General features: G+C 40.9%; 1 protein-coding gene and 1 pseudogene across 1 annotated transcript in view; one reads left to right on the top strand and one right to left on the bottom strand.

Annotated features, from left to right (window-relative positions):
- Positions 1-3320: 3320 nt before the first annotated feature.
- On the top strand, positions 3321-4038 carry LOC123391802 (annotated as a pseudogene).
- Positions 4039-8836: 4798 nt separating this feature from the next.
- The window catches only part of HADHB (hydroxyacyl-CoA dehydrogenase trifunctional multienzyme complex subunit beta), a 33681-nt gene continuing 17703 nt past the window's right edge, over positions 8837-24814 (bottom strand). The window contains exons 6-16 of the mRNA XM_004781385.2: positions 24123-24222; positions 20214-20301; positions 17638-17825; positions 17132-17312; positions 16341-16462; positions 13579-13658; positions 13453-13500; positions 12555-12642; positions 12133-12207; positions 11334-11498; positions 8837-9386 (exon numbers count right to left, since the gene is read on the bottom strand). Coding sequence (XP_004781442.1) covers positions 9351-9386; positions 11334-11498; positions 12133-12207; positions 12555-12642; positions 13453-13500; positions 13579-13658; positions 16341-16462; positions 17132-17312; positions 17638-17825; positions 20214-20301; positions 24123-24222 — 1171 coding nt within the window. The 3' untranslated portion in view covers positions 8837-9350. The remainder of the gene's footprint in view (positions 9387-11333; positions 11499-12132; positions 12208-12554; positions 12643-13452; positions 13501-13578; positions 13659-16340; positions 16463-17131; positions 17313-17637; positions 17826-20213; positions 20302-24122; positions 24223-24814) is intronic.

Raw genomic sequence — 24814 nt, forward strand, 5'->3', positions numbered from 1 at the left:
AGAGCTCGACACGGGACTCGATCCCAGGACTCTGAGATCATGACCCGAGCCAAAGGCAGCGGCTTAACCCACTGAGCCACCCAGGCACCCAGAAGAAAGTGATCTTGAAAAAGTTCTTCTGAACATTTTGCATATTTAAAAATAGAAACTCGACAAGCAAAGTAACACAAAGCATGCCCTGGAATTTAGATTGTATGGAAGGGTGGGCAACATTAGGGGTTCTTGAGAAAGTTTTGCCTCACCTTTTTGGAGTTCTGTTTTGGGAATCAGTTCTGTCTGATCACTGACAGTCCCTTAAGTGTGGAGGGGGAAAGGGGCTCCCAGTTGAGTTGAGGGCAGCCAGAAACATTGCCAACATGTCTAAACGCTTTGTCTCTTTCACAGTAATGCATTCCTTTTCAGAATAGTATTTTTACTCAGTATGTTTGTTCTTCCATCCCCCACATTCTCCTATTTCCTCTCAATCACTGATCCCTCTTCACTGAAAAAGATCAGAGTCCCAGAAAAACTGCAGAGGACCTCCAAGTCACCCATTAAATCCCAGAGGAAGACTGGAGACCGGCTGCTGTTTTTCAGTCCTCAAAAGATACTGGAATTGAAGAGGCCTAGAGAAAATAAACATGAACGAGAAGGGATGGGGAAGAAGACAGGCTGAGAGAATTAGGATTCTTCTCTCCGGAAAGATGGATATAAAGAGGGTAAGAATTTTTGTTTTGCTGGTTGCTGTAGTTTCAGTATCTAAAATATGCCCGACACATAACAGGTGCTCAGTAAGTATTTGCTGAGCCAATGAACTCTGCAGAGCACAGGAAGAGTGTGGACTTTGACTCAGAGTCAGAGCCCCCGAGAAGCAAACAGCTGGGCGGCGGGGAGGCGTGGAGTGCGGAGCGCACTTCTCAAGTCTGAATGGAAGATGAAGGCGAATAAAGGCTCCACCCCAAAATGGCTATTTGGGTCTAATTAAGGTTTTCTATGAAAAGAGAGATACTTAAGCTGGGATCTTTAAGAATAGCATAACCAGTTTGAGAGACCTGAGGACAAAGAGCAACATCTGCTTTAGATGGAGGCACCTAAACCCAGGACAGCCAAGGGGGTTCTTCTGCAACAGCCGCGCTCTGAAAACAGCTCAGCTTTCTCTGACAGACAGAGAATGTTTAGAAATAGCATACAACTTACATAAAACTGGGTGAACCCATGACTCAACTGCAGAACTAGAACTTTAGCAACACAAACCGAGTCCCACTGCCTCCTGTCCTGCTCTGAATGTTTTTGAGATAGCATTTAAAAATTTTTTTGTGTGGTGAAATGCATGAAATTTATCATTTTTTAAGCTTTTTAAAAAAGATTTTATTTATTCATTTTTTTGACAGAGAGAGAGAGCACAAGCAGGGGGAGCAGCAGGCAGAGGGAGAGGGAAAAACAGACTCCCACTGAGCAAGGAGCCTGACATGGGGCTCCATCCCAGGACCCTGGGATCATGACCTGAGTCGAAGGCAGACGCTTAACCAACTGAGCCGCTCAGGTGCCCCGTTTTTAAGCTTTTTTTTTTTTTTTAAGATTTTATTTATTCATTTATTCGACAGAGAGAGAGCAAGCACAAGCAGGGGGAGCAACAGGCAGAGGGAGAGGGGAAATTTATGATTTTAACCATTTTCAGTGTACAGTTCAGTAGTGAGAAGTACATACACATTGTTGGGCAACCAATCTCCAGAGCTCATCTTTCAGCTGAAACTCTGTACCCGTTAACTCTCCACTCCTCTTACTCCAGCCCCTGGTAACCATCATTCTACTTTCTGTCACTATGAACGTGATGATTTTGTACACGTTATACAATTCGAACCATACAGCATTTGTCCTTTTGTGACTGGTTTCTTTCACACAGCACAATGTCCTCAAGGTTCATCCATGCTGTAGGGCGTGACAGGATTTTTGAGGCTGCATGGTATCCTACCATGTGTGTACACACATTCAGCGGCCAGTGGTTATTTTGGTTGCTTTCCCCTATTGACTATTGGGAATAATGAGAATAATTGGCTACTGTGAATGCATGCAAATTCCTCTGAGACCCTGCTTCCAATTCTATTGGGTATATACCTAGACATAGAGTTGCTAGATCATGTAGTAATTCTATTTTTAATTTTTTGAGGAACGGTCATACCATTTTCCACAGAGGCTGCACCATTTTATATTCCTACCAGCCGTGTACAGGGGCCCCAGTGTCTCCACATTCTCCCCACCACATGTTATTTTCTGTTTTTTTGATAGTAGATATCATAATGGATGTAGGTGATATCGCAATGTAGTTTTGGTTTGCATTTTCCTAGTGATGAGTGACGTTGAACAACTTGTCACATGCTTATTGGTCATCTGTATAACTTTTTTAGAAAAATGTCTATTTAAATTCTTTGCCCATTTTTTAAAAAAGATTTTATTTATTTATTCGACAGACAGAGATCACAAGTAGGCAGAGAGGCAGGCAGAGAGAGAGGAGGAAGCAGGCTGAGCAGAGCGCCCGATGTGAGGCTTGATCCCAGGACCTGGGATCATGACCTGAGCTGAAGGCAGAGGCTTTAACCCACTGAGCCACCCACGTGCCCCTTTTTGCCCATTTTAAACTGGGCTATTTCTTGGTTGTTGAGTTGTAAGAGTTCATTCTATGTTCTGGATATTATCAGATACATGACTTGCAAATATTTTCTCCCCTTGGTTGCCCTTTCACTGTGTCCTCTGATGCACAGAAATCTTTTATTTTGATGAAGTCCAACCTGTTTTGTTGTTGTTGCCAGTGCTTTTGGTATCATAGCCAAGAAAACATTGCCAAATCCAATGTCATATATCTTTTCCCATTTTCTTCTAAGAGGTTCACCATTTTAGCTCTTGTGTTCAGGTCTTTGATCCACAGTAAGTTAATCTTTATATATGGTATAAGATAAGGGTCCAGCTTCATTCTTTTACATGTGGACATCTCATTTTCCCAACACCATTTGCTGACAAGACTGTCCTTTCCCCCATTAAATAGTCTTAGCACTCCTGCCAAAAATCACTGGACCACATAGAGAAGATTTATGTCTGGGCTTTAAAATAAACTGTTATCTCCAAGAGGTTTCCTGTGGGCCAATGATGGGGCTGAGCTCCGCTGACCCCTCCAGCGCCTCTCCACTGACTGCCTCTGCTGGGTTCTGAGTCTGTTCCCTGAAGAAGCTCAATAGACAAGAGGAATCTCTTTTCTTAGGTGCGTAGGTCCCTGTGAGCAGAGGCTTTGAGCCCTAACGCCACAGCTGACAGCTGACAGGGATCGAGACCAGAGTATTCCTTCAGAAATGAGTTGCACAACTGAGAAGTCACCTTGCTCATGCTAATGATCTTGTTGAAAGATGGAGAGATCATGGCGATGCAGCAAAATCTCTGATCTACCACACCGCAGTTCTCAATGAGTAGAAGCGACCAAGCAGTATCAGGAAGAAATTCAAGAGCTTAATGAAGTGGCAGGACATTGGCCACAGTCCACATTAGTTATGGGAATCCAGCAAGAGAACAGACAAACCAGAGAAGAGCAACAAGAGAACAAAGAATCATATACATCAGTCTGCCTTGGAGCTTGGAATGAGCAAGTATCAAGAGCAAATGTTCAGACAGTTAATGGATAGCTAAGAAGATCTCGTATGCTAATGAAGATAAAAGAGGAGCACTCCAAGACGGACATGGTACATTAAAACAGCTCCGAAGAATCCGTCTCTAATGCATCTCAACAGGGACTGGAGAGGAGGCACTTGGAAACAAATCAGAAATAATTAAAAGCACATGTTGGACAGACCTGAAATGGCAGCAGTAATGAGGAAAGTCATTGAAATTGATGGGTGACAGCGTTGCAACGAACAGAAACGAATATTTCAACTTGAACAAGAAAACAAAGGCTCGAGAGAAATCCTTTAAATAGCTTGAAAACCACTGTTGAACCTTAGGAAAGGGGAGGTTCTGAAAAGTTTATCTTTGTCAGCCTTAGTGACCAGTTGTAACCTGAGTCTGAAGAGGAGCTGAAGAGTCTGTAAGCCTACGAGCTTCTTACAAGGCTCTGTCCACTGGGACTGGCCTCCTAAAGTGAATGAGTTAACAGAAAAATCAATCTCAAGCTACTCTTTGCTTTAGCTCTTCTTTCTATTATATGAACAGTGTGCTGTCAATGACATTCCTGAGATAGCAACAAAAAATTGCAATTAATGGTCATAGACTTCATTCCAAAATGTAATTAAAAAACAGAGGGGCACCTGGGTGGTTCGGTGGGTAAAGCCTCTGCCTTCAGCTCAGGTCATGATCTTGGGGTCCTGGGATCAAGCCCCGCATCAGGCTCTTTGCTCATCAGGGAGCCTGCTTCCCCCTCTCTGCCTCCTTGTGATCTCTCTCTCTCTCTCTCTCTCGCGCGCGCGCGCGCACTTTCTGAAAATAAATAAATAAAATCTTAAAAAAAAAAAAAAAGACTACCTTCCCATTCATGTAAAATTTTGTCAAAGAAAATTTCATTTGCAAGGCTATAGGAATGTTTCAGAGGCACCATAAATAAGATGTAATTTATTTTTTGCTGGTATATAATAATTAAAATACTCCACTAATAATTCTAAGTTGCTAGAGAAATGAAGTATCCTTTCAGGAATGAAAAAGAACACCTTTCTAGGAAAGACTTTTTTTTTAAGACTCTATTTATTTGACAGACAGAGGTCACAAGTAGGCAGAGAGGCAGGCAGAAAAAGAGAAGGAAGCAGGCTGCCCGCTGAGCAGAGAGCCTCATGCGGGGCTCGATCCCCGGAGCCTGAGATCATGACCTGAGCCGAAGACAGAGGCTTTAACCCACTGAGCCCCCCAGGTGTCCTCTATGAAAGAATTTTAAGAGATATTAGGATGTTAAAATACTCCTTTGAAAGATTCAGTTTTGACTCTACAACAATAACAAAGATGAGATCTTTCTTTTCTCTTGTTGACCTTTAAGGATATTATGTAACTCATTTAGCTAAGAGTTGAAACGTTTGATATGGCAAGCTAGGTATGGTAATTTGAAATTAAATTGGAAATTCTTCTCCCTCACAACCCTCCCCCCCTTTTTTGAGAAGTATTCTTGGGGGCAGGGGTGTGTCTGGGTGGCTCAGCCGGTGGAGCATGTGACTCTTGATTTTAGGGCTGTGAGTTTGAGCCCCACATTAGGTGTGGAAATTACTTAAAAATCTTTTAAAATAGGGGCACCTGGGTGGTTCAATCATTAGGTGTCTGCCTTAGGCTCAGGTCATGATCCCAGGGTCCTGGAATTGAGGCCTGCCTCTGGAGCAGAGAGACTGCTTCTCCCTCTCCCACTCCCCCTGCTTGTGCTCCCTCTCTCTCTGTGTCACTCTCTGTCAAATAAATACAAAAAAAATCTCTAAAAAAAATAAATTTTTCTTTATTATTAAGCTCTTATCTGGTCCTCATAACCTATAGAATTTTTTTTTCTTTTTAAAATTTTGTTTATTTAACATATTGTTTCAGGGGTACACATCTGTGGTTCATCAGTCTTACCTAATACCCAGTGCTCATTACAACACAGACCCTCCCCGATTTCCATCACCCAGTTACCCCATCCCCCCACCCCCACTCCCTTCCAGAAACCCTCAGTTTGTTTCAAAAGATTAAGGGTCACTTATTGTTTGTCTCCCTCTCTGGCTTCATCTTTATTTTTTTCTGTCTTCCCCTATGATCCTCTGCCTTGTTTCTTAAATTCCACACATCAGTGAGATCATATAATAATTGTCTTTCTCTGGTTGACTTATTTCCCTTGGCATAATACCCTCTAGTACCATCTACATTGCTGAAAATGGCAAGATTTCACTTTTTGATGGCTGTGTGGTATTTCATTGTGTAGATATGCCACTTCTTTATCCATTCATCTGTCAATGGACATCTGGGCTCTTTCCACAGTCTGGCTATTGTGGACATTGCTGCTATAAACATTGGGGTACAGGTCCCCCTTCGGATCACTACATTTGGGTCTTTGGGGTAAAGCCCTAGTACAATTGCTGGTCGTAGGGTAGCTCTATTTTCAACTTTTTGCAGAACCTCCACACTGTTTTCCAGAGTGGCTGCGCCAGCTTGCATTGATGTGAGAGGGTTCCCCTTCCTCTGAATCCCTGCCAACATCTGTTGTTTCCTGACTTGTTAATTTTAGCCATTCTGACTGGTTTGAGGTGGTTCTCATTTGTGTGGTTTTGATTTGTATTTCCCTGATGCTGAGAGATGTTGGGGATTTTTTCATGTGTCCATAGACCATTCGGATGTCTTCCTTGGAGAAATGTCTATTCATGTCCTCTGCCCATTTCCTGACTGGATTATTTGTTCTTTGGGTGTTCTTTATAGATTTTGGACACATATAGGTTATCTGACACATCATTTGCAAATATCTTCTCCCATTCTGTTGGTTATCTTTTGGTTTTGCTGACTGTTTCCTTTGCTGTGCAAAAGCTTTTGATCTTGATGAAGTCCCAATAGTTCATTTTTGCCTTTGTTTCCCTTGCCCTTGGAGACATGTCTAGCAAATTGCTGTGGCCAAGGTCACAGAGGTTATGGACCTGTGTTCTCTTCTAGGATTTTGCTAGATTCCTATCTTGCACTTAGGTCTTTCATCCACTTGAGTCTATTTTTGTGGGTGGTGTAAGGAAATGGTCCAGTTTCATTTTTTTGTATGTGGCTGTCCAATTTTCCCAACACCATTTGTTGAAGAGGCTTTTTTCCATTGGACATTCTTTCCTGCTTTGTCAATTAGTTGACATATTAGTTGACCATAGTGTTGAGGTTCCATTTCTGGGTTCTCTATTCTGTTCCATTGATCTATGTGTCTGTTTTTGTGTCAGTACCATACCATCTTGATGATTACAGCTTTGTAATAGAGCTTAAAGTCTGGGATTGTGATGTCACCAGCTTTGCTTTTCTTTTTCAACATTCCTTTGGCTATTTGGAGTCTTTTCTGGTTCCTTACAAATTTTAAGACTATTTGTTCCAGCTCTGTGAAACAGTTGATGTTATCTTTCATAGGTGTCGCACTAAATGTGTAGATTGCTCTAGGTAGCACAGTCATGTTACCATATTTGTTCTTCCAATCCATGAGCATGGAACGTTTTTCTATTTCTTTGTGTGTGCCTCAATTTCTTTCATGAGTGTTCTGTAGATTTCTGAGTATAGATCCTTTGCCTTTTTAGTGAGGTTGGTTCTTAAGTATCTTACAGTTTGGGGTGCAATTGTGAGTGGGATTGACTCAGGATCACAAGATCAGGCTGTAAGTCTGACTCTCAGACAGCGCAGAGTCCGCCTGAGTTTCTACCCCTCTTTCTCCCCCATCCCCCCATATTCTCTCTCTAAAATAGATAAATCTTAAAAAAAAAAAAAAAGTGCTATGAACACTCTTATCCATGTCCTGGTACTTGTGTGCTGAGTCACAGACTGTGGGTCATTTTCAAATGTACCAGATAACACCAGACTGTTTTCCAAAGTGGTTCTATCAATCTGTATTCTTACCAGCGGTGTATAATACTTCCTATTCATCCACATCCTTACAACACATGGTATTCTGAGTCGTGTTCATTTCTCCTGTGGGTGTAAAATAATATCTCATTATGACCCTAATTTTTCTTTACTAATTAGCATCTTTTCATGTTTATTCCCCATTTCTACATTATTTTCTAAAATATTCTTGTTAATAACTTTTGCCCCTTTTTTTTTTTACTGAGTTATCTTTCTTCTTAGTGATTTGTAGAAATCCTTTATATATCCTGGATCCTTTGAAAGACACATCTCTATCATATAGTAAGACACATATATCTTTAGGAGATACATATCTCTTTTGTAAGATGTATCTATATTTTTGACCTTTTTGTGGCTTGTCTTTCAACTCTATCAAAAGTTCTTACTTCAACATAAATTTATAGATCAATTCCTTCATGATTAGAACTTTAAATATCTTAAGAAACCTCCCTCTCTTTCCAACCTAAGTCCATAGTGGTATATTTCTTATTTATTCTAAAAATCCTATTTTTTCCCTAAAATTTTAAGGTTTTTTTTTACCTTTCATAATTATCTAGATTTGAATTTTGTTATATCTATGTAAATATATTGGTTTTCAGGATTAAAAACTCCTATTACATTGAATTTACCAATGAAATCATAGGGAAATGATGCTGGGAGTCTTAAATACTGTTAAGTGGTTAGTGCTTCCCTCCTTTGCCCAATCTGTCCTGAACTAGAGGAGGATTCTGACTGCCAGGGACCTTCATAGATGTAAGCAACATCCACAAGAATGGCCACAACTAGGAGACCTGAGCTTCTTCAAAGCACTAGTATATATTTATTGCATAATAAAAACAGAGTTTTTATTTTTTAATTTTAAAATTTCTTTACACTTTACTTAAATCCCGGCAAACAGAGACATCCCCATTGAAATAAATTTACTTCCATGGAGCAATGGGGGAAAATGTGTTATTCTAAAGTAGGACCCTGGGGTGCTTGGGTGGCTCAGTTGTTGGGTGTCTGCCTTTGGCTCAGGTCATGGTCTCAGAGTCCCAGAACTGAGCCCTGCATTGGGCTCTCTGCTCAGCAGGGAGTCTGCTTCCCCCTCTCTGCCTTCCTCTCTGCCTGCCTGTGATCTCTCTCTCTCTGTCAAATAAATAAAACTTTGAAAAAAAATAATAAAGTAGCACCCTCTTTACATTCCTTGCTGTCTCGTAGTTGACTAAGACTGTGAGAAGTTAACAAATGAGTAAAAGCAAATCTGCCCCCAAGCCCAGAGAACCACCCTTTCCCTCCAGTAAAAAAACAAGGCAAACTATTCAATATTTTCTCAGTTTATTAACGTTAACAGGGTACTTATACATCTAAACATTTACTGTAAGTTGTCAGTAACATGTAACTCTGAATTATCTTTCCATAATTTTTTTAGGCACATTGGTTTGTAACTTATAGAAAACACTCATCTTTAGGTCACAAACAGGAAAGAGTATAATTTGCAAATGTTACAAAGATGATTCCAAATCTCAGCCAACCTCTTTCCCAAATTGCAACCACTCTTAGTATTTAATGAAAATAGAGATGAAAAACAATTGCTTAAATGTTACCACTGTGTGACTCTGGTGACTAAGAAATCCCTGAAAGAGCAGTAAGCCATGATTACTGGAAAGCTCAGAGTGCTAGCAAGGCTTCCTTGCGAAGTATTTAACAGAAGGCCACAGACTGTGTTTCCCTAAGAGGAGCTAGGAACTATGGATGTCATTTAGTAATGCATTGGAATGGCATTGCCTAGTGTGAGTGTGCACGGAAACTCCAGGTCACCTCTTCATTATCTATTATTTTGGATAAGCTTCCACAATCATAGCATGGCCCTGAAAAGGGAAACAAAGAGTTCAATTAGAGCAATGGAAGGTGAAAAATCCAGCCGGTCCCGAGGCAAAAGAGAACAATGGGAAAAGTACAGGCTATAGAGTTTGATCCCTGCTCTGCCTTTCAAGCACTGTGACCCAATGCGCAGAAGGGGGAGTGTTGCTCCTAGCATCTAACGGGTGGAGATCATGCTAAACATCCTACATCCCGGGGCACCCGGCTAACTCAGTTGAGCGTCCGACTCTTGACTTCTGCTCAGGTCATGATCTCAGGGTGGTGAGATGGAGCCCTGCTTCAGGCTCTGCACTTGCTGGGGAGTCTGCCTCTCTCTCTCTCCCTCTACCCCAGCCCCTGCTCGCTCTTGTACTCTAAAAATAAATCAGTAAATCTTAACACAAAACAAAACAAACAAAAAACCCATCCTACAACACAGAATACAACCCATCCCTCCCCAAGAATTATCTGGCCCAAAATGTTAACAAAGCCAAAGCTGAGAAACCCTACTCTGGATCCAAAATGCCCCATTCCTCTGCTAACCTCAGCCTTGTGTTGGTAGCAGGCATTCGCTCTTGATGAAACAATTGCCAAGTTTAGTCTACTTCCTAAGGTGCATCATCTCCTCTCTCTGTCGCCATACTATAAATTTCTAGAAGAAAGGTACTGGGTGGTATTCTTCGTTCCTCCATAAAAGCACCCAGGATTGTACTACACTCTGTGTGCTTGAAGAACTATCAGGGAACACACACTCAAAACCACAGGACACTAACCTATGCGGACCATCCACTCTGCACAGTACCATGCACTGGTAATCTCCCCCCATTGAGCCTGGCACAGAAAGATAGGAGGGAGGGCTCCAGTCCTGACTACGGTTTCCTGCGGCTGAAGCTAAACAGACAAAAAATGCTTTTCATCATGAAGTCTGAAATGCTCCAACCTACAAATAACTGACCTCTTATTTCTTCAAAGTTTCTGAGGCAAGCCATAAATAAAGGTTTTTTAAGTGTAAGATATTTAAACGTTTACATATCTTATCGACTCATCTTGATTAGCAACAGAAAGTTTCTGTAATCGGGATGAAAACCAAAATCTGTTTCCATCAGGGTTGGGGGGCAAAAAAGATTATAATTAGCCTGCCCTCCTTCTGGATTTTATTCCCAGAGTGAAATGCTGCCGCGGGTAGTAAGCTGTGTCTGCAGTGCAAGTAAGGTCAATGAAAGAAATCCAGAGAATACAAATTTCCCCCAAATAAACAGCAATAAGTTATCCAGAAGTAAATAAGTTCTCTAATTAAGATATAGTTCAAGAAAGATAATTTACTTCTTGGAGAGATTTTATAGATAAGGTCTCATGGTGACTAGATAAATGAGTAAATTTTATTATAAAAGAAGAAAATATATCAAAATGTTAATGATAGTGTTTGCTGAGGGGATTATAGGTGATTCTAATTCTTTTCTATATACTTTTTGTACTTTCTATAACGACGGTGTATTCCTTTTAAAAGTAAAAAATATAAAGGCTCCTGGTTGCCTCAGTCAGTTAAGCATCCAACTCTTGATTTTGGCTTAGGTCCTGATCTCAGAGTCATGAGATCGAGTCCCACGTCAGGCTCCGTGCTCAGCACGGAGAGGAGAGGGGAGAGAATCCCCTCTCTCTGCTCCTCCCTGCACCCCGCCTCAAATTAATAAATAAAATCTTAAATCAATAATATAAACATTACTTTAGGAATAGAAACAGCTTGGGCTTAAAAACCAACTTCCTTCCAAAATACTATCAGAATTAAAGTTGTACCCTCTTCCCCTCAAAAGAGGCTGCTTTTTTTCCTGGTTGTCTGTCATCAGAAATATTGCTCTAAGGATGTTTCAAAGTTAAATGAAACACTCTCAGATGAGCTTATTTTGTTTCCAAGAAAATGTCTTTCCAGAAGCACCTGTGGAGCTGCTGAGACGTACCTGCCCGCCAGCTGCACAGGCAGCCACTAAGCCATACTGGCCTCCCTCTTTCCGCAGTCTGTTGGCAGCTGCCATGACCAACCGGCAGCCAGTGGCTCCAAATGGGTGTCCCAGGGACAGCGATCCACCCCAGTTGTTAAACTTCTCCAGGGGAGGTGACCCAACCTGGCTCCCACAAAACAGACACAAATATAATGAGGAGTTAACTTAAGAATCAGGCCAGGCTCTTACCAACAGGAAGGTAACAGAGACTGAGAACATGTCCAACTTAAATAACATCACATACTATTTTACTATAAAGAAAGAAATTCTTGGGCGCCTGGGTGGCTCAGTGGTTAAGCCGCTGCCTTCGGCTCAGGTCATGATCTCAGGGTCCTGGGATCGAGTCCCGCATCGGGCTCTCTGCTCAGCAGGGAGCCTGCTTCCTCCTCTCTCTCTCTCTGCCTGCCTCTCTGCCTACTTGTGATTTCTCTCTGTCAAATAAATAAATAAAATCTTTAAAAAAAAAAAAAAAAAAAAAAAAAAGAAAGAAATTCTAGGTCAATTCTGAAAGCCACAGACCATTTATTTTTCATCTAACATCAGAACTGGAAGAACAAAAGACAACCTAGAATTTTACTTCCATTTTTTCTAAAGATTTCCAAGAACTATTTTTCAACTAAGAAATAAATACATTTAATGAAATACAAAATTCTTCATCAGGAGAAGCCTTCCCCTTCATATTGTTATTAGCAGCCGACTAAACTCCAAATACTACAGTGCCCTGGAAGTTCAAGCCTAATTTTAATCAAACGCTTACCTTGGTTTTTCTACCCATGTAGTTTTGTGCAAACCAATCAGAATCCATGGCTTTAAAATTAGCCAAAATCTGTCCCTACAAGGGAAAAGACCTTGTTATTAATGACCCTTGCCATTAAAGTTGAGCAAATCTTTAAAGCAGTTTTTCATAAAATTTTCCTAAGGAAACATTTTGCTACTTTTCAAGGGCCTCTAAGAGACTGCCTCAGAAGGTTGTTTTCAAACTGTACCACTGGATTCCCTCCTCTTACACCTCTTCCAACAGTGTAGTCATACTTCAAATATAAAGCTCTCCTCCCGTTTTACTCGCATCGTAAGCCATACCTCATTTCCCACACAAACACAGATTACATTTTTTTTTTTTTTACGGATTACATTTTTTATGGTTACAGTCCTTTGATATGTATCTTTTAAGTGACTTACTGAGAATGCCTCATGAAATTCAAAAGCATCAATATCATTCATAGTCAATCCTGCCTTTTCCAGAACTTTTGGAGTAGCATATGTTGGTCTAAAAAGGAAAAATAATAATACGTTAAGAATTTAATTTTCCACTTAAGAACTCTTTATTCCCCAATCTGAGTTTTACATAAGGTATTATAATGCCCTTCATTTATTCACTGATTCTACTGTACAAATATTAAGTGTATATGCTAGAGTCAGGGATACAGTTAATAAACAAACAACAAAAAGAGAAGGACAAACAAAGTGAAGAACCAGAAAAACACACCGTGCAAAGGGCAGAGCACAGGAAGAGTAGCCTAGTTTGAAGGACATGATGAGGCCAGTGAGCCGAGAGCCGTGAGGGTGGGGGACACAATGTAAATATTCGGACGCTTTTACAAAAGGCTACTATAAAAACTGTGTAGCAATATGAAGAAATGCTTATGACATCTTAATGAAAAAAAGAACACAAAAGGATTATTTTTTAATCCTTTAAATCCAACACACACACACACCCCTACTCACAAACACACACCAAAAAAAAAAAAATCCAACACACAAAACAATTATGAACTCAGAACTCAATGTACTTTATTTTCTTTTAATTATTTTGATTTAAATCTTGTTAATTAACATATAGGGCAATAGTGGTTTCTGGAGTAGAATTCAGCACTGCATGACTTCCATACAACCCCTTGTGCTCATCACATGTGCCCTCCTTGATCCCCATCGCCTGTCTAGCCCAGCCCCCCACCCGCCTCCCTCCAGCAACCCTGTTTGTTCTCTATCGGAACTTAATGTACTTTAAAATCTATATAACAAACGTGGATAAACAAATACTTTCAATTATAGGCCAAGGATATACACTGCTACCTACCCAAGTAAAAGTTGATCTTTTGGATCCTGAGACACATATACGAAATCCCTAGGTGAAAAACAAGAGGGGTTAGCTCCAGTAATAAAATAAAGAAATTGAGGCAATTTATTTGAACATGTACCTTACCTCAAATATGCCTTTGGCTTATAACCCAAGGCCAGAGCTTTTTCCTCTGCCATAATCAGCATTGCAGATGCACCATCAGTCTGAAGTATTGAGCAAAACAATAATGTTAAATGCTTCAGCCTTTCTGGAAGTCTCTGTACAACCATCTTCTATGTCGTGTTCCTAAATCTCCCAACTAATCACACCCATGCAGAGATTTTATGTAACAAACTTTCTTTCCATTTTAGCCATCATTAATTCACAATTCAAACCCACACTGATCCGTTTTTCAAGGACGAGGGTAGACGAACCTGTTCAAAAGTACCACATTATCAAAATGGACAAAGAGAACAGGTAACTTTAGAAATATGTATCGGGGTGCCTGGGTGGCTCAGTGGGTTAAAGCCTCTGCCTTCGGCTCAGGTCATGGTCTCAGGGTCCTGGGATCAAGCCCCGCATTAGGCTCTCTGCTCAGCAGGGAACCTGCTTCCTCCTCTCTCCCTGACTGCTTCTCTTGACTATTTGTAATCTCTGTCTATCAAACAAATAAATAATATCTTTAAAAGAAAAAAAAAGAAATATGTTTTCATACTAAACTTAAGCCAAAAGATTTTTTATTTTGGCAGAGAATATAAGAAATCTTATGAATTAAAACAATCTCTCATTTATTTGCTTATTTTTACATTTTATGGACTATTTTGGAGCTGCCTCCTGCCTCCAGAAGGAAACACAGACTTTGAGGTGATATGGAAGAAACGGGTGAGAACATCAGAACCATGGTCTTCCCTCCTTGGACACACCTCACATGCTTTTTCCCAACTGACAATCAAGAAGTTCAGAGATAAAGAGCTACCATTGCAAAAAAGCCCTTCACCATGACTGCAAAAGAAAGAGCTCAAAAAAATAAAAAATAAATAAAAAATTTACTATTTGAGAGTCTGTAATATCAAAACAAGTTCTACCACATTGTATAATATTTTTATAACTTAGTAACTCTGAAGAAACCAAGGAGCTACCACAAGACAGGGGCCATAAAGCCTGGAAATAGAGAACTATACACAATAAATGGTTTACGGACATTACATTGATATAACGAGGCCCTGGGCAAAGCTGCAAGGAATGTGGGGCATTAGCACATTTCCCATAACTCACGTATCTGCAATATGCTGCCTCTGATGGTTTGTGTTTCTAACTTTTCAGTGAATAAACCTTTACTGTTCGCACACCCGAAGTGAACAAGGGAGTTCGGATCTGGCAAGAGGAGAGCCCAGCCCATATGGCCCTATCATTCAGTTTGGTTTTGGAAATGATTAACCTTTCAGTCCTTCACCAGTCAGGCTTAACAGGCTGGTGCACCATCCTACTGGAGCTACTCCAGGCACCTTTCCCCTAGCCCGAGAGTGGGCATTCAGCAGTCACTTAACAACATCAAAAATGTCAACACGTTCCCATGTTTCCAGACTTTGTGTCCAGGTAGGGAAGATACACTATAAAAGAAACACTGACCAGCCAGACTATATTTAGAAAGTCGTACCCCAAGGTGGTAGGAGAAAAGAAACCACATCCTATGAGCAGAAACAGAATCCATAGGGAGGTTTAACTGAGGAGCCAAAAAACAAGGAAGGATATATGCTGATCAGCAAAACAACCATAACAAAAAGTGAGGGTAAACATGTATTCCCTATGTTTATAGGAAGATGCTTATAGAAACTGCTTACAGGAAAATAGCTTGAGGGCCAGTAGAAAGCATCATTTTTTTTAATAGTTTTAATTTTTTTTTAAGATTTTTATTTATTTGACAGACAAAGATCACAAGCAGGCAGAGAGACAGGCAGAGAGAGAGGGCGAAGCAGGCTCCTCGCTGAGCAGAGAGCCTGATGTGGGGCCCGATCCTTGGACCCTGGGATCATAACCCGAGCTGAAGGCAGAGGCTTTAACCCACTGAGCTACCCAGGCGCCCCTTTTTTTAAAGATTCATGAGAGAGAGAGAGAGACCACAGATACCATGTAAGCATGGGGGAGGGGTAGAGGAAGAGAGAGAATCTCAAGCAGACTCTGTAATGAGCACAGACCCTGATGCCAGGACTTGATCCTGCGATCCCGAGATCAGGACCTGAGCTGAAACTAAGAGTCAGACATTTAACCGACTGTGCCACCTAGGCGCCTGGAAGCATTATTTCCTAACAATCAGAGCTGGAAGAGGTTATCTCGTCACTCTCCCTGCCTACTTGGCACGTCTCATACCACTCCTCAAATTCATATCCCATGTTCTAGCCAAGCTTTTCCCGAAAGAAACCCTTGCTCTCATATCCCCTTGCCATTCCTTTTGCCTAGAATGCATTTAATGAATTCTTGAATTGCCTTGTACCCTTCAAGATTTACTGCTCAAATGCCAGCTCCTCTGAGGGGCCTCCTGGACTCCTGTCTGTGTGTCCTCTCTGTCAGCCTATGCTCACAGCCGCCACTGCACCTTCTCACTGCACTACAGTCACTGTGACTAACTTGCTAACCCCACTGCCTGGCGTAGCTCAGCGGTCTTCTGAGTCTTTAAATGACTGAAAGAGAGCTTGTTGCATCAGCATGGTGGCAGGATCAAGTGGCTCCAAGGGCCTTAAAACTAGGATTCTAATTTTCTTTAATGACTCCATTTTAATATCTTTATAATGAGTAACTATATTTTTATGCCTCTATTCATGATACATAAAATTGATCTACTTTAGGTTTTTCTATTGAGAGTCCACAAATAGGATAGTTGCTAGTAAACACACAGAGCACACAGTTACCAGGAAAGAAGAATTTGCAGCTGTCACTGTGCCATAGGGCTTGATGAATGCAGGTTTTAGTTTGGCCATCTGCTCCAGAGAGGAAGGACGAATGCCATTATCTTTGGTAACTGTTTCTCTTCCTGTAAAAACATGAGCTTTTTAACTCTGGGGAACTATAGACTTTATCTTTGCTAGAGAAATATCTTCTAAAAACTTTGAAAAATGAAATGTAAACCACACCTATTTACTAAAATGTCTGTTAAAGTCATCAAGATACCAAATTTAAGACTATACTTTTTTTTTTTTTTTTAGATTTTATTCTTTTTAACTAATCTCTATGCCCAACAAGAGGCTCAAACTAAAGCCCTGAGATCAAGAGTCACATGCTCTATCAACTAAGCCAGGCAGGCGCCCCTAAATTATACCCTTAGGACATCTGGGAAATCATCTAAATGGTCTAATAAAAGAAGGATACATTACTTCCTTAAGATACTCATTCACATTTGGCTATTTTATACAGAAATCACATGAATGAAGTTTTTAAAACAAGTATATACAAAAAACCCTAAAATATAGCAGGAAGACCTAAAAGCAACTCCTAGAAAAACTTCTCTTTTTAAAATGTTGACCTACTGTTACAACATAAATTGAAACTTGAGTCTGTTTTTAAGAGTGACTGTTCGGCAATCAGAACCAATATACTTATTTGAAAAGTCATTTGGGGCTTTGGCAGTTTGAGAAGCAACTTAGAACTCCCCAACAAGTGGCACAAAGCATTCTCCTTCACAACGCTGAGCAAACCATCGGACCTGGCACTTTGAAGGGTACAACATCAGACAGGAGGCCTTCATCCTGCGCCTTCTTGGCCAGGCTGTGCGAGCGCAGCGCATACTCATCCTGGTCCAGTCGAGAGACAGCGAAGGCAGCGGCCAGCCGGTCTGCAGAGTGGCCCATGGTCTCACTGGTGGAGAACTCGGCCACTGCGGGGAGCTGGGAAAGGAGCCACAGAGGATCAGGTATGCCATTACCATACGTTCGCCACACCTCAGGTTGTCTGGGGAACTCGGTCAAGACCAAGGTGGGAGAAGCTTTTTGTGAGCAAGGCATCTCCGAGAAGGGCTTACAAATTAAAATTTTCTAACCACAGTCTTTTTTTTTTTTTTAATCTTGAGCAAATAATTACCCCTACCCTGTAATTAACAGAATCTACAACTACTAGAGCATAACTGACCCCAAGCTGTCTTACCTAATTCTAAATCTTAGCAGTGGGATGCTTTAGAAAAACATAGGTTCATGTAAGAATTCACAATCTTACCTCAGGTGATAGGAAATTCAATCTGAATTTTGAAATTAAGGATAGTCGCTGACCCAGAGTCTTGGCCTTATTGAGCTCAAGCATCATTTTCCTCATTTTCCTTGAATGACGAATAGGGACGTCAGACATTAATTCTACACCACCTGCCACGATCACATCACACTGCCCAGAAGCGATCAAGCCAATACCTACAGGGCACAGGTGACACACAGATGAACATCTTTAGTAGAAATTAACAGAGCACTGGTAATTTAAACTTCTTCATCAAAAAATTGTATGACGGGGTGCCTGGGTGGCTCAGTGGGTTAAAGCCTCTGCCTTCGGATCAGGTCATGATCCCAGAGTCCTGGGATCGAGCCCCACATTGGGCTCTCTGCTCAGCAGGGAGCCTGCTTTCTCCTCTCTCTCTGCCTGCCTCTCTGACTACTTGTGATCTCTATCTGTCAAATAAATAAATAAAATCTTAAAAAAAAAATTGTATGACAGTTACCATTATATAACATCTGTAATTAAACTTTTCATCTTTTCCCTTTTTTTTTTATTTGAGAGAGAGCACGCGTTTGCACGTAAGCAGGGGGAGGAGAGGAGAGAGACAGAGACTCTTCAGCAGACTCTCACTGAGCACGGAGCCTGACCTGGGGCTCAATTCCACAACCCAAAGCTCATGACCTGAGCTGAAACCAAGAGTTGGAAGCTTAACCGACAGCTGTATTACAGCTTAACCCAGGTGCCCTGCTTCTCACCTTTTGAAAGGGATTAAGATAATTTTTTTGAATGAGTAAAACTATATTCACTGCATTAGAGAAAACAAGTTTCATTCAGGCCACATGGACATGAGCTTCTGGAAATATCCATGGGACCAACCCTCAAACAAATTATATTCTATACTAGAACATTCTGAAGATTTTATAAACTCCCAGCTTCAGTTTTCGGAAAGATTTTTTTCCCCTACAATGGGAATTTCTGCTACAAGCTTGAGAAAGTCTGGCTTTTGAAAAGGTAAGGCAGCCCCCTTCATCTTTATGGCCACTGGCAAGTATTCTGTTGCTTTATGCAGAAGTTGTCACAGGCTTCACAGAATAGTGACTGCTCCCAATCACTGCTTCTGGCATCATTCTGTGCCAGTCATGAGGCAGGATGCCCAAGCTGGCCTTCATGTTATTAAGAATGTCATTGTTGGGGCGCCTGGGTGGCTCAGTGGGCTGAGCAACTGCCTTCGGCTTGGGTCATGATCCTGGAGTCCCGGGATCGAGTCCCGCATTGGGCTCCCAGCTCCAAGGGGAGTCTGCTTCTCCCTCTGACCTCCTCACCTCTCATGTTCTCTCTCACTGTCTCTCTTTCAATAAATAAATAAAATCTTAAAAAAAAAAAAAAGAATGTCATTGTTATTAAGAATGCTATTAGGATGTCATGATGACGACATCTTTCAGGTTTCCTCAATTTTCATAATAATGGCCAAAGCTGCAAATTGTCCCAGGATTTTTTGCTAAGGTCTGTTAGGAGAACTTGTAACTAATTATAAAAATGCCAGTGGTGGGCGCCTGGGTGGCTCAGTGGGTTGAGCCGCTGCCTTCGGCTCAGGTCATGATCTCAGGGTCCTGGGATCGAGTCCCGCATCGGGCTCTCTGCTCAGCAGGAGCCTGCTTCCTCCTCTCTCTCTCTCTGCCTGCCTCTCTGCCTACTTGTGATCTCTCTCTGTAAAATAAATAAATAAAATCTTTAAAAAAAAAAAAAAAAAAATGCCAGTGGTATGAGAAGAGAGTGGAGGAAAGAGCTGTATTACAGCAGTGATTTATCACTGATGCCACAATCTTCATGGGAGAATATCACATTAGAATCACCTAACTTTAAAACCTAGCAGGTTATAAATTATTTATGCCTTAAATTCAGAAGCACCCTCCTAGAGACATACTTTACTACCTGATAATCCCTACTGTGGCCAGCCACATTACTGATGGAGTAACTAAGGAATGGCTGTGTCCCTCAAGTACAGAGAGAAAGAAAAAAGCTGAGAACTACTGTCAAAAATCAAAAATGTTCGATGCAACCCTATTTTTCTTAAAAAAAAAAAAAAAAAGACAAATTTAGAGATCTGTTAAGAGTATTTTTCTTTTTCTTTTTTTAAAGATTTTATTTATTTATTTGTCATAGAGGGAGAAGCGAGAGCAAGCACAGGCAGACAGAGTGGCAGGCAGAGGCAGAGGGAGAAGCAGGCTTCCCGCCAAGCAAGGAGCCCAATGTGGGACTCGATCCCAGGACGCTGGGATCATGACCTGAGCCGAAGGCAGCCGCTTAACAAACTGAGCCACCCAGGCGTCCCAAGAGTATTTTTCTATGGGGTGTCTGTGGCACAGTCAGTCAGGTGTCCGACTCTTGGGTTTCTGTTCAGGTTGTGATCTCAGAGTCTTGGAATCAGGCTCTGAATCGCGTTCTGTGCTCAGCGTGGAATTTGCTTGAGACTCCCCCTCTCCCTCCGCCCCTAACCGCCATGTGTTCTCTCTCTAAAATAAATAAATAAATCTTAAAAAACAGTCAAGGAGAATTAACAGGTACCTTCTGTCTTCAAGTAAACATACCTGTGGTCATGGCTTGGTTGGCAGAGATGCAGGCCATGGTGACAGTGTGAGCAGGGGTTTTGTCCGAGAAGCCAGCTCCGAGGGCAGCCTTCATGAAATACATGAATGAAATGGTCACTTCTATAGGAAGAACTACCTGGAAATGATGCTTTGAGCACCATTTCTCTCTATGGTGAATCAGGAAAGCACTGAAGTTAATACTCTAGAATAATATTTGAATAAAATTAAGCCCATCACAGAAATGGCTTACTCATTTTTCATCTAGCCATTAATTGCCAAACACGGCGAAATTCTTGATAGCTGGTGTCTAGTGTGGTAGCAGGCTACGATACTCTCTTTTTGTCACCTAATTTCTTAGCCAAGCTTTGACCCAAGCCTTCAAAAATATTAACACATAATTCAATTTTAATTTAAGTTTTCCAATGAAGTAAACCTGTTAAATACAGTTGATGGAATGATGAAACATACTGTGGAGTAGAAACCTCATGATCTCTGTTCCTACAGCTGAAAGGCTTAGTGGCAAAGCACAAGTCATCAAACCAGAAAGTGACTTCTAAAGAACTGACCACTATGAGCAAAATTCCCACTCAGGTCCCTCCCCTGAGTTCACTCCTCTCACTGCCAGCTGATCTCCCTCAGCGACCGTCTCATACTTCACACAGCGCACAGTAGAGCCAACATGAAGTCAAACTGGAAAACTTGCCAATACACAGGAGTTCAAGCTGATGAAAGAACCCGTGCAATACTGCCTGAGCCCCGAGTGAGCCTCTGACAAATAAGGGTGAGACCAGGTAAACAACTGGAAAAAGAGAAATCCGTCCTGGATGATGACATTTACAGGCATTTTAAAAGAGAATAATTTGATGGGTCTTGACAAGAACTGAGGAGCTCCATTAATCTTGCAAAATGGCCTCCGTCATGATGGCATAGTAAGAGTTATACATGAAATGAAGATATCTATTACTTCATTGTACTATTAATTGGGAAAATTATGATGCTAAAAAAAAATCAACCTCTGATTCCATTTTTGCATATGTAAAGAATTAATGCATAGATACAATAAAACATGTTTATAATATTAAAGTTACACTTTAAAAATAATGCTCTCACTGCCCCCCCCCCACCAACCACCCCCCGCACTATTTACCATGAGATTTGGGCTCCCACGAGGGGAATTCTTTTTTATTGACCATTTTCTCAAACCATTTAACTGTGCTCAGAATACAAGATCTCCTGTAATTTGGTAAAAAGAAAAACATGTTTCTAAAATCTATATTAAGGAGGCTCTGTATCTTTTTTTTTTTTTTAAGATTTTATTTATTTGAGAACCAGAAAGAGGACACACATGGGAAGCAGGCTCCCCACTGAGCAGGAAGTCTGATGCAAGCTTGATCCCAGGACCCTGAGATCGTGACCTGGGCCAAAGTCAGACGCTTATCAAACTGAGCCTCAGACTCCAGATTTCTTCACTGATTTTTACTATCTTACACGCCCTATACACCATCATCTAGAAATTCAAGTGTGTCTCAATACTGTATATGCAACATAACCTTCCTCCGGTTTTTCTAGGTAGGTTTGATACTAGGTGCTCAGCCTACTTTGCTGAAAACTACACTCTGGCAATGGTATGTGAGCCTCTCAATGTAGACCATATTCAAAAGGAGCAAAGCAGTCAATCTCCAGGGGGCAGAGAAGGAGCACACACCAGTGGGGCAAGTGGAAAGGGCACTGAGGTCCTTACGGCCTAATCCTCACAAGGTCCTTTGTAGCACGTGTTATACCCTTGGCCCCAGCTGGCTCTCAGGGCTGAAAGAGTTTTAAATAGAAGTGGTTTCTGGCGAACCTTGTCCATGTGCTTCTATTTAAAGCTTGAATAATACCTCTCAAGGCAAGCCTAGGCCCTGTTTAGTACACTAAGGGAAAAGGAGGAAGATGCCACGTTGTTAAATAGGAGAGCAGGGAAATAAACAGAGGTCTTTCAGAAAATTCAGGTTCATGGGAACTCGGCATCAGAGCCTTTAGGATTTCCTTGAACATTATTAATACAGACAACAAGTCCTTAAAAAGTTCTCCAGCTGGAGGTCACATTAGCTTTTAGGTTAAAATGCATCTGTAGAGAGACCTCTTCATAACATATTCCCCCAAGACCACCTTTCCCTGTAGCACTACAAAAATCACCCAGACTGCAAAAGACCACCTTTCCCTGAAGCACTACAAAAATCACCCAGACTGCAACGCGATACGGCAGGGGGAGGGAAGCAAATGCTGGCCGATTAATACCTGAGATGCGCGCGAGATATAGAATCTTCCGACAAAACTTAGAGAAAAACATTATGGCTTTAAGAATTAGGATAAAATAGAAATACTAAGAAAATCAAAACACTCGGTATTTACTTTTTAAGTGCTCCCATAAGAGCTTTTTTCCCCCAGAATATAAAGGTTGAAAACGTATTATGAATAGCTTGACACACTCCTAAAATTGTCATATTCAACAGTTAGAAATGTGAAAGCCCAAAGAAAAACAAAACAAAACAAAACAAAAAAATCAAGACGGGGAGAAAAAACACCTTTCTGTTCTTCTTTCCTGCCTCTCTAATATTATACAGTTGATTCTGTGGGCTTAAGGTGTGCCAGGCCTTCAGCAATGTTAATATGTACTGTTAGGGAAAGATGTGGGGTAGACCCAGTACTTGCAGGCCTGCTCATTTTCCTTCCCCCTACCTGACAGTGATGGAAATCCTTGCCTCTACAACTATACTGAACACAGTAATATGCAGGAACAACATTAAAAATAAAGAAAATGCTTATTGGCACCCTTAAATGTGGAGTCACCTTTATCCAAATAATCATTTCCAATTTGAACCAAAGCCCAGAAGACGCGTTTGGACTGTTCACTATGAAATGCCTGTATGACACGTCACGGAAGTTTCAAGGTCGGTTATGACCCTGGTTGCCACCAATAAACAGTACCTGGAGCTGTGCCAACTAGGGTAAAAGTAAACTCCTGTGAAATCGTTTAAGAAAACAACACCCCATGTGTCATCCAGTTAATGGGAATAAATGAATAAGCAAGGCTACCTACCTCCAACAAAAAACCACGTTACGAAATAAGTTCTTTGCACTATGTTGAAATTTTAAGTTAATTAGTAGCCATAGTAACATTACTAAAAGTCGTATTAGCCATACTTTGCTATAATCTCTATAATCCTAAGAGATAGGACAAATGAACATATATCCGAAAGCAGCTTAAATACTCGATTTGATTTATAGGATAGAATAAATATATTAGCATAGTATATGTTACTTGATTTATAGTATAACTTTTTTTTAAATATTTTTTAAAAAAATTTATATATTTGACAGAGAGAGAAAGAGATCACAAGCAGGCAGAGAGGCAGGCAGAGAGAAAGGAGAGGGTGGGGGAAGCAGGCCCCCCGCTGAGCAGAAAGCCCGATGTGGGGCTTGATCCCAGGACCCTGAAATCATGACCTGAGCCGAAGGCAGAGGCCTAACCCACTGAGCCACCCAGGCACCCTTATAACTCTTAAATATTAAATAATGTTTGTTATTCAAATTGTAAAATCACAATTAAAGTCAAATATAGCTTTAATGAGAGGGCACAGTTAAGCACCTACCTTTGGCTTAGGTCACTATCTCAGGATCCTGGGATTGAGCCCCATAGCAGGCTCCTTGTTCAGTGGGGAGTTTGCTTCTTCCACTCCCTCTGCCCCTCTCCCTGCTCATGCTCTCCCTCCCCCTCTCTTTTTCTCTCTCAAATAAATAAGTTAAATAGTTAAAATATATGTATAGCCTTAATGAATTTTAATAATTTAAAAAAGTAATTCTGTTAACTAAAATTCAAGGTGATTCTCCTATCAATCTCTTCGAACAATACAGAGTTTTACTCACCTCTCTAGCCACATTGCTTGTTTTCACTTCCTGTATAACTGTGCCAAAGATGATGTAATCAACAACATCCTTTGGGACATTGGTCCGAGTCAGCAAACCCCTGAGAGTAGAAATCCAGAGCAAAAACACATTTCACACACCAAGTTATTGCCAGAGGTCATCAGATAAAACACTGTACTTCTTTTAAGAGGTTAACTTTGAATTTAAAAGAATAGAGACCGTATTTTTTTCTTAATTCAACAAGAAGAAATGAATGAATAAGTGATTTAAAAAGTCAACATTTAGGGGCACAGGATGGCTCAGTCGGTTGCACACTACATGTCCGACTCTTGATTCTGGCTCAGTCTGCTTGGGATTCTTTCCCTCTGCTCCTACCCCTACCCCTGGCTCATGAACATGTCACTCTCTCTCTCTCTCAAAATAAATAAATAAAATCTTCTTAAAAATAAATAAGTAAAAAGTCAACACTTGATGTTCAATTGGTAATGAGAAATTAAATAGGAAGAATCAAAAATAATCCAGAAAAAGATAAAAGATACATAAACAAAGTAACATTAGTAGAAACCTAAGTTTCAGTCAGAAGAGAAAAGAGATATAAAATCAAAAACAAAAAAGCTATAAAATCAAAGAACTGAAGTAAAATACCAGGTATATTAAATTTAAATTTGGTGTCTCAATAGAAACACGATTCA

Source organism: Mustela putorius, unplaced genomic scaffold, assembly GCF_011764305.1.
Source record: "Mustela putorius furo isolate JIRA1106 unplaced genomic scaffold, ASM1176430v1.1 tig00000281_pilon_pilon_pilon, whole genome shotgun sequence".
Lineage (NCBI taxonomy): Eukaryota > Metazoa > Chordata > Mammalia > Carnivora > Mustelidae > Mustela > Mustela putorius.